The sequence below is a fragment of the Equus quagga genome, chromosome 3, assembly GCF_021613505.1.
Source record: "Equus quagga isolate Etosha38 chromosome 3, UCLA_HA_Equagga_1.0, whole genome shotgun sequence".
Taxonomy (NCBI): domain Eukaryota; kingdom Metazoa; phylum Chordata; class Mammalia; order Perissodactyla; family Equidae; genus Equus; species Equus quagga.
The window spans coordinates 151895290-151911938 of record NC_060269.1 but is presented as its reverse complement, the minus strand read 5'-3'; the positions used below and the strand labels follow the sequence as shown (position 1 = coordinate 151911938).

Below are 16649 nucleotides of genomic sequence, written 5' to 3'. Positions count from 1 at the left end.
GAGGACAACCCAGGCCTGTGGTGGTTGGGGGTCCAGAAATGAAATGGGCAGCGATGGTTCCGTGGCAAGTTCTGTGAGAGGAGAGAAGAGAGGCTCTCCTGACCCCAGAGGAGGAGAGAAGAGAGGCGGACAGTCAGGAAGGCTCCCTGGGGGAGGCGGGATCACGGAGGGAATGGGAGGGCGGAGGAGTGGCCATCCACAGAGACGACAACGCGTCCGAGGCAGAGCTGAGAGACTGCCAGACGCCTGTGCGGTCACTTTAGCTCTGCCTGTCCCAAGGGGTCAGCACCAACCAGGTGAAGCATGGGAACCTCAGAGTGGCCACACAGCCAGGCAGCTGCGGAGTAATGACTGGGTCTCAGACTCCCCCCCAGGCTGCAAACCCCTTGATCCTGGGGTGGGGCAGAAGAGACAGCCCAATGCCGGGAAGTGGCCTCAAGGAGCCCCCTCCAACCCCGCCCCAGCCCAACTGTGCTTCCCATCCCCCAATCACCTCTGACGGGCAGGGACACAAACTGGGGGTGGGTGAACGGGGCACTTGACCCCTAGGGGCACCTGGGGCACCCTTCGAGACAGCCCCTCCCCCCAGGGAAGCTGCTCAGCCCAGGGAGGAGGGAGCAGGCCCGAGGCCGCTGGCTTTTCTAGAGGAAGAACCACACGCAGAATCCGGATACCGGGATCGCAGAGGGCAGGAGCGGCACAGCTGCGGAATTCCCAACACAGCCTCAGTTAAACGGCCTGTGTGTCATTTGAGGCCCTGGTGCCCCGGATGTCCTGGTCCCTGGTCCCGGGGTGCCGTCTCCACCCTCGTCACGGTGAAGACCACTGGGCGTCTATCTTTCAGGATGCAGTTCCTGTCCCGGCCCGCCCCCCCGCGGCTGCAAGCCCCGTCTGGGAGTTTGCTTCTTCTCGTCTGCACTTTGGGACCTGCGATCCGGCCCCTCAGCACCTGCCCTGCTGCCTGGCCCCAGGCCGGAGTTGGACCGGGAAGCAGGGCTTTGACCCTAGCTGCCCTCCCGGCAGCTCCTCCCTTCTGCAGCCTGGGAAGCAGGGGGGCGCTACCATCCAGCCATCGACCTGCATGGCCCCTCTTTGTGGAGCCTCCAGTTCCTGCCCCCATCTCCTCCCCGGGGTCCTGCCCTCCCCTCTCTGCCACTTCGTCCTTCAGGGCCAATGTCCCCCCTCCAGTGGAGCAGGTGCCACATCCAGGGGTCTGCCTGTGGTCCCGCCTGCCGTCCCCAGGCCAGAACCAGCCCGTTGCATCTGTGTCGGGCCCCCTCAGGCCTGCCCCGGGCAGCTCTGGGGCGGTTTCCTGAAGAAGGGAGGCTCCAGCGCTGGGGAACCGCCCACCCTCTCAGTGAGGGCCACGCAGCCCTGCAGCTGGCCGTGCCCAAGCAGGTTGCGGTGAGAAGGTGACAACCATAAGCGTCGAGCTCCCAGTCACTGCTGGCAAAGAGGAAGTGGGCGTCCTTTCCACGGAGGGCTCCCTCCCCGCTGGTTCCTAAGATGGCCTTGCTGGGCCTAACAGGCTGTGGGCTCCCAGCTGTAGAAGGGGCTGCCCTGACCCCAGCCAGGCGGCGTCCGGTGCCCCCAAGGGCAGCCTGCTGGCCACCATCACGGAGCCCCAGAAACTCTTCTTCCTTCCGGCCTTTATCCTCTTTGCTTACCCAGGTGGGCTGCCTGGTGGCTCAGCAACGGGCCCCAGGCCCCAGCCCAGCACCCAACCCCAGGGGGACGGGAGTTTGGACCAGAACCCGGAGACCTGGGGTCAGTGGGCAGGGAGACCTCTCCATGCCTCAGCCTCCTGCCCCCGAGAGTGAGACTGAAAACACCGCCCCACTCGGAGGTCGGAGGTCAAAGGACTGAATGGATGGTGCTCCCGGGAACCATTGGTGCTTAATAAATGGGGGCTGGACGAAGGGAGGAGATGGCTTGGGGGGCTCTGGCTGGAGCTGTCGCTGGGCTCAGGCCCAACAAATACTCTGAGGGCCCCTGTGGACCTCATCCACCTCACCAAGGAGCACCTCCTGAGGGTTGTCTGGCCACCCCGTCCCACGGTGAACAGTGCCCCCCAAATTCTCATCCATCCAGAATCTCAGAGGGGACCTTATTTGGAAATAGGGTCTTTGCAGATGAAGGTAAGATGAGGTCACACTGGAGCAGGGTGGGCCCCAAGTCAGTGACTGGTGTCCTTACAGGAAAGGGAGGGACACGCAGACAGACACAGAGGGAAGAGGCTGTGTGACGGCACAGGCGGGGACGGGGGGTGCAGCCGCATCCAGGGACGCCTGGAGCTGCCAGAGGCTGGAAGAAGCAGGAAGGATGCTCCCCGGAGCCCTGGAGGGAGCCCAGCCGGCCCATACCTTGACTTCGGCCTCCTGGCCTCCAGGACTGGAGAACATCCGTCTCTGCTGTGGTGGCCCCGGGGAGATGCTTTGTCACTGCCGCCCCAGGACACTCGTCCACCCCGCAACCCTGCACTCGACTTCCTCTGCTGTGAAGCGGGGTGTTTTTGTGAGGGTTATCAAACGCCCAAGCGCGGCACCATGCCCACACAGGAAGCATCCTCATTCTCGACGGCTGTGTCGGCTATCACAGAAGCACAGCCCCCACCCGGAGGTGCTAACTAAGCACCTTCCTTTAACCCTCCTGGCTGCCTGGAGGAGGAAGCATGACCGTGCCCATGTCACAGATGGGCACTCTGAGGCTCAGGGAGCAGCTGGGGTGACTCGGCCTGGCCACGGGGACACAGGTGGGATTTGAACCCCGGTGGGTCCGAGTCCAGCTTTCAAGCACCCACCCTTCAGCACGGTGCACCCCGCTTCGGGCTCTCACGCTGCCTCCAACAGCGAGTCCAGCCACAGCTCCCCCTACTTGGGCACTGGGAGGCCACCCCTCGAGCAAGGGTGCAGGCCGCCCCTGCCCCTGGCCCCGGCTCCGGTCAGCACCACTAACTCCCCGCTGTCACTTGGCCATCTGTGATTTCTATGAACCCGCCAACTGCAAAAGGTCGGACACCCCAGAGACAGGGCCAGGGCTCCCAGAGAGGTCACAGCCGTGTGCCTGGACCACGTGCCCAGGGCAGGACCCCGCGTTAGAAGGCCCGGGTCTGCATCCTCCCGGAACTTTCTGGTTGGTGCCCCCGGGCAGGTCTCTTGTCCCGTTTTGTTGCTGGAAAAGAGGCCCAGGAGCAGTGACCTCAGAGTGGCCGGGTCACAGCTGCAGGGTCCCCCTGGCCTGGGACTTGTGGTGTCTGCCTGCTGCGGCTCCAACCCAGGGTGGGGTCCCACCTGAGAGACCCCCAAGACCTGGAATTTCTTATTGCTGCCTGCATCCCTGCGTCTTGTCCAGACCCTCGGGACACACTCACCGAGCGCCCCGTGGAGGAGAAGTCCAGTGAGACCACAGAAGCTCTGGTGCTTTATCAAACCCGACATCATTACCACACCATCGCTGCTGGCCAGTGCTGGCCACACTCCCGGAGCTCGGGTCGGGGTCATCTGCCTGGTGCCCACGCTTTCCAGGCCACCCCTCTCCTCAGTGCTGCTCCCCTCAATGCTAAAGTGTCAGAAAAGTCTTCGAGAAAGTGAGAGGCAAGAGTCTACTCTCAGATCCAACTGTGGCAGGACCCAGCTCGGCGGACAACGCCTGCTGGCCAGTCCACGCCCCGCCTGTCCCAGCTCCCCCTTCCCTGTGCCCCCGTCCCAGCGCCCCTGTACCTGCATCCCACTCCTCAGAGGCAGCTCCCAGGCCACCTGGCCGCAGGCCCCAGGTGGCTGCTCCCGGCTCCTCGCTGGCTGGCCCGCCAGGCTATCTCTGCCGACCGGGCAGGCGGCGGCCGCCCACAGCCCGGCTGACTGCATGGCGCACTACCGCCCCCGGCTTCCTGCCCCACTTCCTCCCTGCGCCCGGGCCTGGCGGCGAGAGGCAGGCCCAGTGCCGCTGCGCTGACACCGCCAAGGCCCGTCGATTATTAGCTCCTTCCTCAACCAGCTCCGGGCCCTGTCCTGCCTGCCCACCGCCCAGCCCCCAGCTCTGAGCAGGAAGCCAGGGGCACCCGGGCTCCCACCTCAGCCCTGGGATTGCGGAAGTCCACCAGCTGCCAGCCTTCTCGCCCTGCCAATCTCAGCTCTGCTCTCTGTTCCTCTTTCACTTACTGTACACACACACACACACAAGCACACGTGAGAGCACACGCAGACAGACATGTGCACTCACACACACAGACACAGGCAGTTCCTTCCCTCTGCCCAGGTGCTGTCCCAGCCCCTTGGCCCAACCAATGGAGACACGTGCAGGGGACAGGCGGGAACCAGCCCACAAGCTCTCCTGCCTTCTTTGCCTTCCCTCTGCCTCTAGGCCTGACCTGGATTTGAGAGCAGGAATCTCAGCCTTGCTCACTGGGGAGCCTGGACTGGGTCCCCTGGGGACTCCGACAAGAATCAGGAGCTGAACTAGGGTCGGCCCTGTGGCCCCACCCTCCCATTTGCTCTCATGACCTGGCTGGGGCAGCCCAGCCGCAGGAATCAAGAGTAGGAGGGTGACATTCTTCTCCATCCGAGCTTGGGATAGGCCCGGCTTTCACGCGCGGCCTGAGTTAACACCAGGAATAACCTCTAAATTAAGTGGTAACGTGCCCATTTTACAGATGCGGAAACTGAGGTTCAGGGAGTTCAAGTGACACGACCAAGGCTAGTGACAACTAGAAGACGAGCCCGGAACCAGGTGTGATGGGCACTGCAGCCCATCATAGACCAGGGTTTCTAACCCAGCACTGCTGACATTTGGGGGGATTGCTTTTCGTCGTGGGAAGAGGCCTGTCATGCGCACTGAGGGTTTTAGCATCATCCCTCACCTCTAGGAACTAGATGCCGACCCCAGCTGTGACAAACAACACATTTCTAGACACTTGTCCCCTGGGGGCAACGTCACCCCAGGCTGAGAACCGCTGGTCTAGGCTGCGCTACTCCTGGGTGACACCACTCCCACCCAGGGCCTGCTCGGTCCTCACCCTCCCACCCCGTCCATCTTTTCTCTAATCAAGTTCTTGGAATTCTGCACTGCCACCCCCAAAGTCACAAACTCCTGAGGTCCAACGTGAGGCCCAAGCCCCTCCCTGGGCAGAGCGGGCCACTGCATCCCAGAGCAGGCAAGCCACTCCCGTGAGGGGCCCAGCACCTGGGGTCCGCACACCCCCAACCTGCCCAGGCCCCACCTGCACACCACCGACACGCTTAGTGACCACGTGGAGGGAGCCAGAGGGGCCAGGCAGACATTTTCACAGTCCTCCCATGACCACAGGCTAAGTGCCAGCTGTGCATCTCATGCCGTCCCGTGGGTCCCGGGGAGCAGGGAGCCAGAGAGCAGAGGGGCAGCTGCTCCCACCAGCAGCTCTTCTGCCCACCGGCTGCCCCCTCTGTGGAGTGGGAACAGAGGCCTCTCTCTGGAAGGATAGCTGTCGTGGTCACCATGTCAGTGTCCTGGGGCTGCCACACAAAGCACCACAGCCTAGGGGCTTTAAAACAACAGAGATTAAATGCTGTCTCAGTCGGGGGGCCAGGAGTCCCCAGTCAGGGTGTGGGAGGGGCTGCCGTTCACCCCTGAGGCTCCAGGGGAGGGTTGTTCCTGCCTCTCCCAGCATCTGGGGGCTACAGGCGTCCCTGGCCTCGTGGCTGCATGGCCCCAGCCTCCGCCTGCCTCGTCACATGGCCTCCTTCTCGGAGCACCTCCTCTTTTCTCTCTTACAAGGACCCTCATCATCGTCACCATATTTAGGGCCCAGCGGATAATCCAGGATGATCTCGTCTCAAATCTTCACCTTAATTACATCTGCAAAGACCCTTTTTCCAAACAACGTCATGTTCCGAGGTTCCGCTGGGCATCCCTGTGGGGCCGTCATCCGGTCAGCACACCCAGACCCCTACGGGGGAGTGAAGCAGGCCCAGGACAGGGGGCCAGTGCACGCCAACGCCCGCCTGCCTGGCCACGGCGCCCTCCCGCCAAAGCTGCCCTGGGCCTCGGCGACATTCAGTCCTCACTGCCCATGTCCTCCCAGCCCACGCCCCAGGCCTTTGGGCCCAAACAAGGTCCAGCCGCCCCTCCTCCTCACGGACACCTGCCTCTCCACCTCCCCACCCCTCCTGTGGGCTCCTGTTCAGCTTCCATCCCGCCCAGCCCAGTGGTCGGGGGCCTCTGTCCCGCTCCCTCCACCTCCCCCTTCGCAGCCCTTGGCACAGATGGTGCCCGCCCCAGCAAAGGTCCCTCAGCCACGTCCACAGCACCGTGGGGGGGTGGATTTTCCTGCACCTCCCCCTGAGCTCGCAGAACGGCTGCTTCTCTGCTGGGGCCACCTCCTGGGCGAGCTGCCTCCCCCATCCAGAGACAGGCACTCAAGCCCCCTTTGCACTGGCCCCAGGACCTGTGGATGCCCACAGATGGGCCAATACCAGCCCCGCCTGGGTCCTTTTCTCCCCACCCCTGCTGCACCCCCTCTAGCCTTGTGACTCCCCTTCCTGGCCTTCTCACCAGAGGGTAAAGCTCCAGGTCCCATCATCCCCAGGACAGGCGGTCACTCTGGGTAGGACCTGGGCCAGCCAACAGCTCCCACGTCCACTGACACCGCCTTGAAGGCCAGCTCTGCTGTGCTGGTCACACGACCTCAGAGAAGCCCCACGTGGGATTGGGGGTTGTCCTGTGGTCTTGCTCTGGGCCATTATGAGGATTAAACTAGGTTCGAGAATTCTCTAACAGGCCAAGCACAGAGTGCCTAACACAGCCAAACTTAGGTGTCTGTTCTCCTTACGAATGCCAGTGACTGGTCCTCTCCCATGGCCTCGGACCCCCAGGAGCAGGGGACAGAGCTGCAGGCATGTGAAGAACGAGGAACGTGTCTGGAAGGTCGGCACGCCGGCCAGGGCCCTGGCCCCGCCGTCCACCCCACAGTACACCTGCATGCAGCCCGGGGCTGGCCTGTCCCACTGCTCAGTAAGGCCCCGGGGGCTGCGGAGAGAAGCTGGGCTGGGCACTGAGACCTCCCTCCCTCCCTTGCTGTGTGCCCTAGACACGTCCCCCTGCCCCTCACGCCTGTGAGCAGAGGCCCCAGTTTTCCAGCCCACTCTCTGGAACCCCACATTGTGCAGGATGTGAGATGTGTGGCTCCTGCTCCCTTTGTTTTTCTGGAAACAGTGTTGAAAGGGGCCTCAGACGGGCTCCACATCCATAAAGGGTCTGGACACATTTCCTATCCTGGCCATTGTCCCCCACTGCAGCCGGAGACCCCGCATCCTGTTTGTCTCTGCAGCTGCGCCCTTGACCCGAGGCCAGGGGGGTTTCCGGGAGGATGCCAATCATGCCCAGTGCTCCTCAACTCTGCCAGTGTACCTCAATTCTGCACAGAGCACCCCAATTCTGCACATTGCACCCCAATTCTGCACACTGCACCCCAATTCTGCACAGAGCACCCCAATTCTGCACACTGCACCTTGACTCCACAGAATGCACCCCAGCTCTGCAAGCACGTCCCAACTTTCCTTAGATCACACAAGAGCCTTCACAGGAAGAGCACGAGCTTCTAGGTCAGGGGGCTTTCCAAACAGGGCCCTCCTGGCTGCGCACGGGGCAGACCCACACGGCCCCGCCTGAGAGAGGCCCGTCTGGGGATCCTTCCGACAGGGCGTGTCGCCTGCCGGGCCTCGGTTTCCCCCGTTTCAAACAAAGTAGAGCTTAGAGATCTCTAAGTGCCCTCGCAGCTCAGCAGCTCTGAGCTCTGACACGGTTGTAACAAATTCCAGTTGTCACTTGCCAATAAGGTGCTAAATGCAAGCACCCCGATTCCCAGGAACCCCTGGAAAGCAAGTCCTGTCCAAGTCTGGGGTTCTCTGGGGAACCCAACCCCAATTTCAGTCTGTCAAGTGATGACTCGCCTCTGCCCTTTCCCGGATCACAGGGACCAGAGGGGCACCCCGCCTTCCAGGTTCTGCTTATTTTGAATTTTTTGGCTCATGGGGAAACGGCAAGAATTGCGGTCATATAAAGACAAAAGGCGATTTTGAACTTCACGTAATGTCATTCTAGAGCGCTTTCAGTTCTCTGGGACGGTGAGGAGCTGTACCCACACAGAACCTCGGAGCTGGAAAGGTAGCCAGGCCCCCCACGCCACGCTGGGGTCCCCTGCACAGCCTCCCTGGCACGTGCGCCGGTCTCTTGCTGGAGCCCGCACTGCACCTCTAGACAGCTCTGCTCCTGGGGTTCGGAGCCACCCCTGCCCCCAGCAACTGCGGCCCCACCAACCCCTCTCCACCTTCCAGTCCCCACCCACGGGTGGCTCACAGACAAGTGGGGAGACAGACGTGGAGACAGACTGAGATGACCAAGCGCGATCCATGCAGTGACAGAGGGAAGCCTGGGAGGGAAAGGAGAGGAGGGTGAAATCCAGAAAGTCTTCCTGGAGCTGGAGGCTCCCGGGCTGCGTCTTGGAGGAAGAGGGACTAGGCAGGGAGCTAGGTATAAAGGCCTTCCAGGGGACAGGGTCAGCTCAGAAGAGCACTTAAGCCTGGCCTCACGCAGCTTGCTAACTCCATTTCCAGGTGACTGCGGACAATGGAAGCCCTGGAGAGGCCCAGGTCACCCTGTTGCCCTGAGGGTTAATCTACAACAGGCCTTAAATGGTGAATCTCAGGAATGCAGGCCGGGAGGGAGGTATATGACCCCTTTCCACTCCACCAGGCTTCTGGTTCTTTCCAACAGTCCTGTGTAGTAGAAACAAGGCCTGCCAGAGCCACATGGCTGATCCCGAAGCAGAGGACGGCAAATGTCTTCTGTAAAGGGCCTGAGGGTAGAGAGCTGGCTTCCAGGCCACCGAGTGGGTCTCTGCCACAGCCCTGCCATCACGGCGTGAAAGCAGACATATTAGCAAATGAGCGAGCCTGGTGAGTGCCAATGAAACCTCACTTACAAACGGGGGCTGGTTTGGGCCTCAGGAGGGGCATGTTAGTGGAGAAGCACCTCAGGACCACCCCACAGATGCAAGAAGGAGTCAGCGCAGAGGTGCCCGGCCACCCTGGAACCGGGACGCACAAAGACCAACACATCGAGGCTGTCTCAGCAGGGAGTGGGCAGAGGTGGGGGTACGTGGGACGGGAAGTAACGCCCAGAGCTGACGGCGTCCAGTGCCTGAAGCAGACTCGGGATACACCACACGAAGCCAGTCCTGCCTCCCTTCTCCACTGGTGATGCTGCAGCTACAAACACAGGCCTTTCAACGATGGAGCGTTCCCAGGAACCCACACTAGGAGTATAGGAGATGAGCTCCAAACTCAGACAGGGCACTGGACAGCAAGGTCGCAAAGCAGATTCCTCAGGCTTACAAATGGGGAAACTGAGGCTCAGGAAGAGAAAGCCCCTCACCCAAGGTCTCAAGGTCCTTTCATATTAAAAGTACCAGGGAGGTGGCCCCCAGCCCAGGCCCTGCCTGGTGAATGCGCCCACGGCTGACCCGGCTCCTCACCAGGCAGCAGCCCTTGGTCTTCCCTGGTCTCTGATTCCATGTCTGTGAGGACGCAGATGGGACCCAACTTAACGCAGTTTCCTAGAAAGACAAACGGACAAAGACACAGCGGCACATCTTGCAAGGTGCCGCATTCCTGAGCCCCACCCAGGTCTGAGGAGCTGGACACGCGGGCAGAAACCGGCCTGGAGGACGTGAGGGCAGAAATCAGCCTGGAGCTGCCTCTAGGGGTTGATTCCTGTTTGAGAACAGAAACATCCCTGGACAGAGACAGCAGCTGCCAGCCTGGAGCCCGGCTCCCGGCTGGCACTGGACACACGGAACGGGCTAGAACTATGCCTGTACTCAGCTAGGCTCGGCCTGTGTTTGTTATTTCTGGCCCCGATTAAGGATGAGCAGAGCAGGGCCCCGCAATTTCAGGAACACCTCTTTGCAAAACAAGGATATCGGGGCCAAACAGGCTTTCCTGATGACCGATGGCCACCCCGCACTGGGTCACAGGCCTGCAGGAAGCGGTCAGCAGTTCCTGCGCCTGGGCCGGGACGAAGATGCCCACCCCCTCTCACCTCGGCCTTGGTCAGTCCGGCTCTGTTGGGGCTGGTGTCGCCCTCAAGCCAGGGGAACTGCTGACTCTGCGGCCCCCGTGGCTCCTTGGTGGCTGGGCCGGCCAGGCGAGCTGGCCAGGTGCCGGGGCAGGTTTATGCCAGGGACTCCTCCAGCAGTGCTCCTTCATCTAGGGCGGTCAGGGCGGCAAGGTGTTTCTACAGACAGAGTTTCAGAAGAGGGGTGCCCCCTCAACACCCCAAATAATGCGCCTCGGGCCCTCAGAGGAAGGTGGTCAGACAGGCGTTCAGGCTATTTTCATAGCCTCCATAGGGAGCAAGGCCAGGGCCAGCATGTCCCACTGTCACCTCTCCCACATAAGACAGGCACGTCCCACCCCCTGGACTGTCTGGCCCCTGAGTCGTGGGGTGACCAGGAGGGCAGAGCAGAGGAGACAGGAGTAGGAGGTCCCAGCCAGGGCGCATGGCGGGGCACACGGCGGGTGCTTCTTGGCTGCCGGTTTCCCTGGCATCCTGGGGAAGTCACCCAGCTTCCAGAGGAGACCCGGGGACACCTCGATCTGATCGGCCCTCACTCCCCAGAGCCCCGACTTTCCTGAACTGGGGTGTGGGACACCCCCAGAATTCCGGACACACCTGGAGCCCGGTCACCCAGGGGCGGATCTTGGACTGGACTCACGCAAACATTAACCCGGCCCAGCACACGCTGCCTGGAGGCCGCTCGGGGAGCAAGAGTCCCAGCCAGGACCGTCTCCCTGGAAACCAGGCCCAGGTCACTGCAGGCGGGCGGGCCGGGGCCCAGGCCGGAACGCGCACAGGCCTCCCCGTCATCCCGACTGTGCAAGGACGCAGGCGCGGGGACGCTGTCAATCCCCAGCCACTGGCTCAGTTCAGGGGCTGGAGCCCCCAGTTTATTGGCTTGGCTACTCCTCTTCTCTGCTTCCCTCCTGAGAAACCTCCAGAGCGGCCCCCCTGCCGGGTCTATGCCCCCCTTCTCAGCCTCGCCTCAGCCCCACCCCCAGACGCCCCCTCAAGGCAGCAGCACCCTCCACGTTGCTGAATCCAATAGTCACCGCCCAGTCCTAGTCTCACTGGCCTCTCAGCGGCCACTTTGTCTGCGCAGCTGACCACACCTACTTCCAGACCCCTCCTCCTGCCCCCGTGCTTCCTCCTACCCCCCTCCCCCCCCCCCCCCCCCCCCCCCACCACCCCCCGGCCTCAGGTGTGAGCGCACAGGTCGGGGACTTCTAGAGCCGTCTGCCCACACTGACCACCCAGGGTGGCAACTCCACCTGGGGGTCAAGCCAGCGTTGTGGGGCATTCCTCTCGGTGGAACTGGACGGCTGCCCCCCGCCCACCCCCCCCTCGCCTTCCCCCGCCTCTCAGGAAATGGCCACCCCCCCCCCCCTGCCTCCCAGCCTCCGTCCCTCAGCGCCTGCTGCTTTACTCCCCCCGCTGTGTGCATCCAAGCCCACCCCACACAGTTGGGGTCCTCAGCTCCCTGACCACACGGTGCCCCCCACGCCCCCTGGCATCTGCACATCTCTCTCCCGGGTCCCCTTCTCCTCCAGGCTCTGAAGGCGCCTCCTGTCTGTTTCCCACATGTCTCACTCACCCATTACCTCCTCCCAAGGACGAGCCAGCCCTTCCCCAGCCCCAAGGCCCTGAGCACATCCACGCTGTAACTAGGTTCTCCCTGTAGGCTGTCGCTTGGTTAACAAGGGAGGACCCCACAACTATGAGTCCCTCAAGGGCGCTGATAGGGCGCTCCACAAGCGTTTGTGGAATGACCAACAAACAGGCACCAGCAATGTGGGGAGTGGGCCACCCAAGCCACGCAGGGCCCTGAACAGGAGCCCGAGTGCACAAGATGTGTCTCTCCCTGACATGAGTGACCCGTGCCTCTGACTAGGTGGAGTCGTGTGGGACGCCGACCCCCTTCCCTGCCTGTTTTCCAGTCACTAGGTCTCTTCCTGGCTCTCCAGGGAGACAGCCGGCAGGGGAATCTCTCAGGCTCCAGCCTGGCGGGGGCCCCGTGACCTCTCCCATCCTCCTTTGGTGAGACAGCGCCTGGCGGGGCCCGGCCGCCGCACTCTCTGCCCTCTGACCGGGATGCTGGAGAACAGGGTGAGGGCTGCAGCCCCATCCAGGGTTCCGCTGCGGGCGACGCCCACCCCTGGGCCGCTCACCCCGCCACCATGTTTCACAGGCACGTCTCGGGGGCGTGGTCAGAGCCCCCACCGCTAGGATGCCCTCCCCCCCACCCGCTGCAGGATGGGCACATCCCCCTCCTCTCCTTGGCATAACCTTCCTCCTTCACAAAGGACAGCTCCATGGTCCAGGCACCTTGCACACCCACTCCCATTCACCCCCACGCTGACCCTGCAGTACGTGCCCAGGGGTGACAGGGCGATGAAGAGCGTGGATTCTGGTGCTCCCGTCTCGTTGTCTGCCCAGGCCCAGCTCCCGCCCGGTGTGGAGAAGGGGGTTCCACAAAGGAGAGCAATTATTACCATTATTATTCAATGGGGGCCGGATCAGGGGGCCGGCAGCATTGCCCAGCTCCAAACTTGCTGGCCCTACTCTGTGTCTGGCCCAGTGCCGGGCACCAGGGACGTGGATGAAGCAGACGGCCCACCCTCCAGAGCTCTCAGCCTAGTGACAACAACAGCCAAGGAAACGATGGAGACAAGACAGCACAGCCAGAGGAACTGTGACGGAGGACAGGCAGAGAGGACAGGGCCACCAGACAGGCCCCAATCCTGCCTGGAGACTGCCAGGGAGGCTGCCTGGAGGAGGGGCTCTGAGCCAGGGCTTGGCATGTGAAATATATTTCCTGGCTTAAAATATACTCAAAGAGCCTGGAGCATCTTCAGGTGCCAGAAAGTAGGAAGTGGGATGGATAGATAGATAATAGATAGATAGATGATAGATAGATAGGCAGATAGGTGATTAATAGAAAAATAGAAGATAGATAGATAGATGGATAGATAGACTGATAGATGACAGATAGATAGATGGATACATAGATAGACAGACAGATGATAGGCAGATAGATGATAGATACATAGATAATGATAGACAGATAGGCAGATAGACAGACGAGAGAAAGATAGATGGATGGATGAATGGATGGATGCGCAGACAGACAGACAGATCCCCACAAAGAGGAGACTATGTCGAAGGGACACCGGGGCCGACTGAACGAGCTCCCAGTGGCCAAAGTTGGAACAATTTGACAACAAAACAAAGCAGTATTAGATTATAACCCAACGTGTAGACCAAACCTCCGTGACGCACCCCAGCGTAAATCAGTGAGGAATAACCATGGAAATGCAGAAGAGACGAGTGTCCGGTGCAGAATCCCAAATGATGGAAGCAGCCGCCCCGCCCCTGGAGGGAGACCCCCCCCCCTCGGGCGGGCTGTGCGCGGTCCGTCCTGCTCAGGAGTACCGAGTGGAGGGAGGGAAAGCGTCGTTTTCCAGGGTGGGAGCCCCACACACCCAGCTCAGCCCAGTGACCGAGGTCAACGCCAGTGATAGGTCGTGTCCATAGCACGTGCCCTCGGTGTGATACGAGGAGACAGGCACTTAACCTCTGCGATCTTCCTCCCAAAACCCATAACCCCAGTGTCACCCCGAGAAAAACGTCAGACAAACACAGACTGAGTGTAAGGGGGGTGGGGGAGGGCGGCAGGGAGACGAGGGAGGGCATTAACTCTGCTGAGAAGTCATGGAGAGCTTCCTGGAGGCGACGATGTTTGAACAGGGCCTTGAAGGATGGGCAGGTATCAGAGAGGGCAAGGGAGGTTCAGGCAGAAGGCTCAGCGCAGGCAAAGGAGCAGAGGGTAGGGTGTGGGGGGAGCCACGGCGAGAGGGTCTGCACCGCCAGCCCCCGGCCCTCCCTTACCAGAAAGGAGAAGGAACGTGGCCCACGGAGGGGGCCGCGTGACAGGACGGGGTGACAGAGCTCACCAGGGCACCAATGTTTGGCCAAAAGTGACCAAGGAAGACAGAGCACTCCAGGCTGGGGGCCCCGGTGACCAGAGCTCAGGACCCAGGCCGCAGGTGGTGGGCTCTGTGCAGCTGACCAGGCTTCTGTCAAAGTCGACCCCCACCCCAGCCTATCTCCGGATTTTATTTTACTTTTTTGAGGAAGATTAGCCCTGAGCTAACTACTGCCAATCCTCCTCTTTTTGCTGAGGAAGACTGGCCCTGAGCTAACATCCGTGCCCATCTTCCTCTACTTTATAGGTGGGACACCTGCCACAGCATGGCGTGATAAGCGGTGCCATGTCCGTACCTGGGATCCAAACCGGCGAACCCCGGGACGCCAAGAAGCGGAACGTGCAAACTTAACCGCTGTGCCACCAGGTCGGCCCCCCATCTCTGGGTTTTAGATTCTGATCATGAATCACTGGGACAAGCAAGCGAGGCCCGGGGGCTGGCTGTGAGCACGGCATGGACAGAGGGAGAGGTCTCAGGATCTCCTCAGCTGGGCCTCTGCCTCTGGGTCTCCCATCATTGCCGGCCCCACCAGCTGGTCAGGGAAAACAGGGAGCTGTCCACACATCACCAAACCCAGCCGTGCCACAAGGGAAGGGCTCTGCTCGGGCTGCCCCCAGGCCTGGAATGCCTTCTTTCCTCATTGGCAAACTCTTATGCATCCTTCCAACCCTGCTCGGCCATCACTTCCTCTGGGAGCCCTCCTGGATTGCTCCCACTTCTGGGAGGGGTTGGGGGAGGAGGGGAGGGAACTGCTTCTTCTTTTGCTCTGGGCCTCACTTGGGCCCCGCCGACCCTCTCCCTGCTGCCCCTCACTGCACCTCCCAGGCTTTCCGGCCCCTTCGTCAGAGCCAGCACTGCGCAGACAGGAGCTCTGCCCAATAACCTGGTGCCTGGCACATGGCGGGTGCCCAGCCGACATCCCATTCACTTGCCCCGATTCCAGATTGGTCTCTTGCTAACAGGGTGATTGTTGTCCCTCTCTCAGCCTCACTCACCCCGCCCATGAGATGGGACAACAGTCTCGTCCACAGGATGGTGCCGAGGTTTCAAACGAGGGCGTAGGTGCACATGGCTGGTTCAAGAGACTTGTTTGGGGGCTGGCCCAGTGGCACAGGGGTTAAGTTTGTGCGCTCTGCTTTGGCAGCCCAGGGTTCACAGGTTCAGATCCCAGGTGTGGACCTACACCGCTCGTCAAGCCACGCTGTGGCGGCACCCCACATACAAAATAGAGGAAGATGGGCACAGATGTTAGCTCAGGGCCAATCTTCCTCACCAAAAAAAAAAAGAGACAGAGAGACTTGCTTGGGATGCTGTGTTCAGGCCAATCCGAGGGCAGGTTACCAACCGCGTGCTGATCCCGCACTGTGCTCACCCTCTGACCGGAGCCCCACCTCTGGGAATTCACTGCACAGACGCTGGCCAGCCTCTGAGATGGCAGGGCCAGAAGGTGCAAATGGCTTTTATAGCAGCAACACCTTGGGAGTCACCCAGGTGTCAAACACATCACACTCCAGCCGTGCGCCAAATGGCACGCAGCTGTGACAAAGGATAAGGACGTCCCTGCCCACAAGCAGGCAGAGATCTCTGAGACACGTTAAGGGGGAAAAGCAAGACGCAGAGGGATCCGCGTGTTGTGCCACCTTCCGTGTTGTGAGAGGTGAGGATGCCTTCGCATCTGGTTTCCTTCGCGAGAAGAGGCTGCGGCAGGATACATAAATTCACAGCAGTGCGGGCTGAGTAGGTGTGGCACGGGGCCTGGTCAGGCTGGGGAGACGCTCCTTTGTCACACCGCGACGGTGGATACACGACACTCCCCACTTGTCAAAAGACGTTAAACTCTACAGCACAGAGCTCGAAACTTAGTGTATGCAAATAAAACAATTGTAGTGGGACGGAATCCCAGGGTGGAGGCCGGTGTGCCAAACAGAGCGCTGCATTACAAAGGCTTGACAACCGCGCCGAAGCGCAGGGACACGGCCGCCCTCTGAGGTCCTGGTGATGAGCCGGGCCTGCAGGAGCCGCTCACACACTGGGCTCTAGCTGACCACCTTGCTCCCCACGGGGCAGGGCTCTCAAATTCTCACACTTCTGTATGTGTATTGAAGAGCTGAAACGTGAACAATTGAGTGAGTGGGTGGTGATGGTGAAAGCCAGTTTTCTCACCATTGGCGTGGAAGTCACAGCAAACTTAGTGGAAGAAGCTGGAATGACCCATGTGGTGATGGATTAGAGTTGGTGACACAGTGTGAATTCACGTGTCAGTTAATACAGATACACATGGTACATATGGAAGTACTGGTTAGAGATGTCTCTCTACGTGAGTTAATACACATATGTACTAACTTAAGGATGTGTGTATATACATGGGTATACATACGTGTATACACACGGGTGAGTGTCCTTATAGACACGTGCATATGCACAGGTGAGTATATTTATATTTATAGATACATGTATATACATGGGTTAGTATACTTATACTTACAGATAAGTGTATACACACAGGTAAGTATATTTATAGATATGTGTATACACAAGGGTTAGGTTAGTATACTTATAGATACGTGTATACAC

General features: G+C 60.6%; 1 protein-coding gene across 9 annotated transcripts in view; it reads right to left on the bottom strand.

Moving 5' to 3' along the window:
• The window catches only part of SH3TC1 (SH3 domain and tetratricopeptide repeats 1), a 58689-nt gene that overhangs the window by 39383 nt on the left and 2657 nt on the right, over positions 1-16649 (bottom strand). For 2 of the 9 annotated variants that reach the window (XM_046657350.1, XM_046657351.1), the window contains exon 1: positions 3720-3979. The exons of 2 other annotated variants lie outside the window; for them this stretch is intronic. In XM_046657350.1, coding sequence (XP_046513306.1) covers positions 3720-3863 — 144 coding nt within the window. In that variant the 5' untranslated portion in view covers positions 3864-3979. Of the gene's footprint in view, positions 1-3719; positions 3989-6525; positions 6548-9505; positions 9527-10071; positions 10568-10704; positions 11004-16649 lie in introns of those variants that run through there. 5 more of the 9 variants (XM_046657354.1, XR_006888034.1, XM_046657353.1 and 2 more) reach the window with 5 other exon arrangements.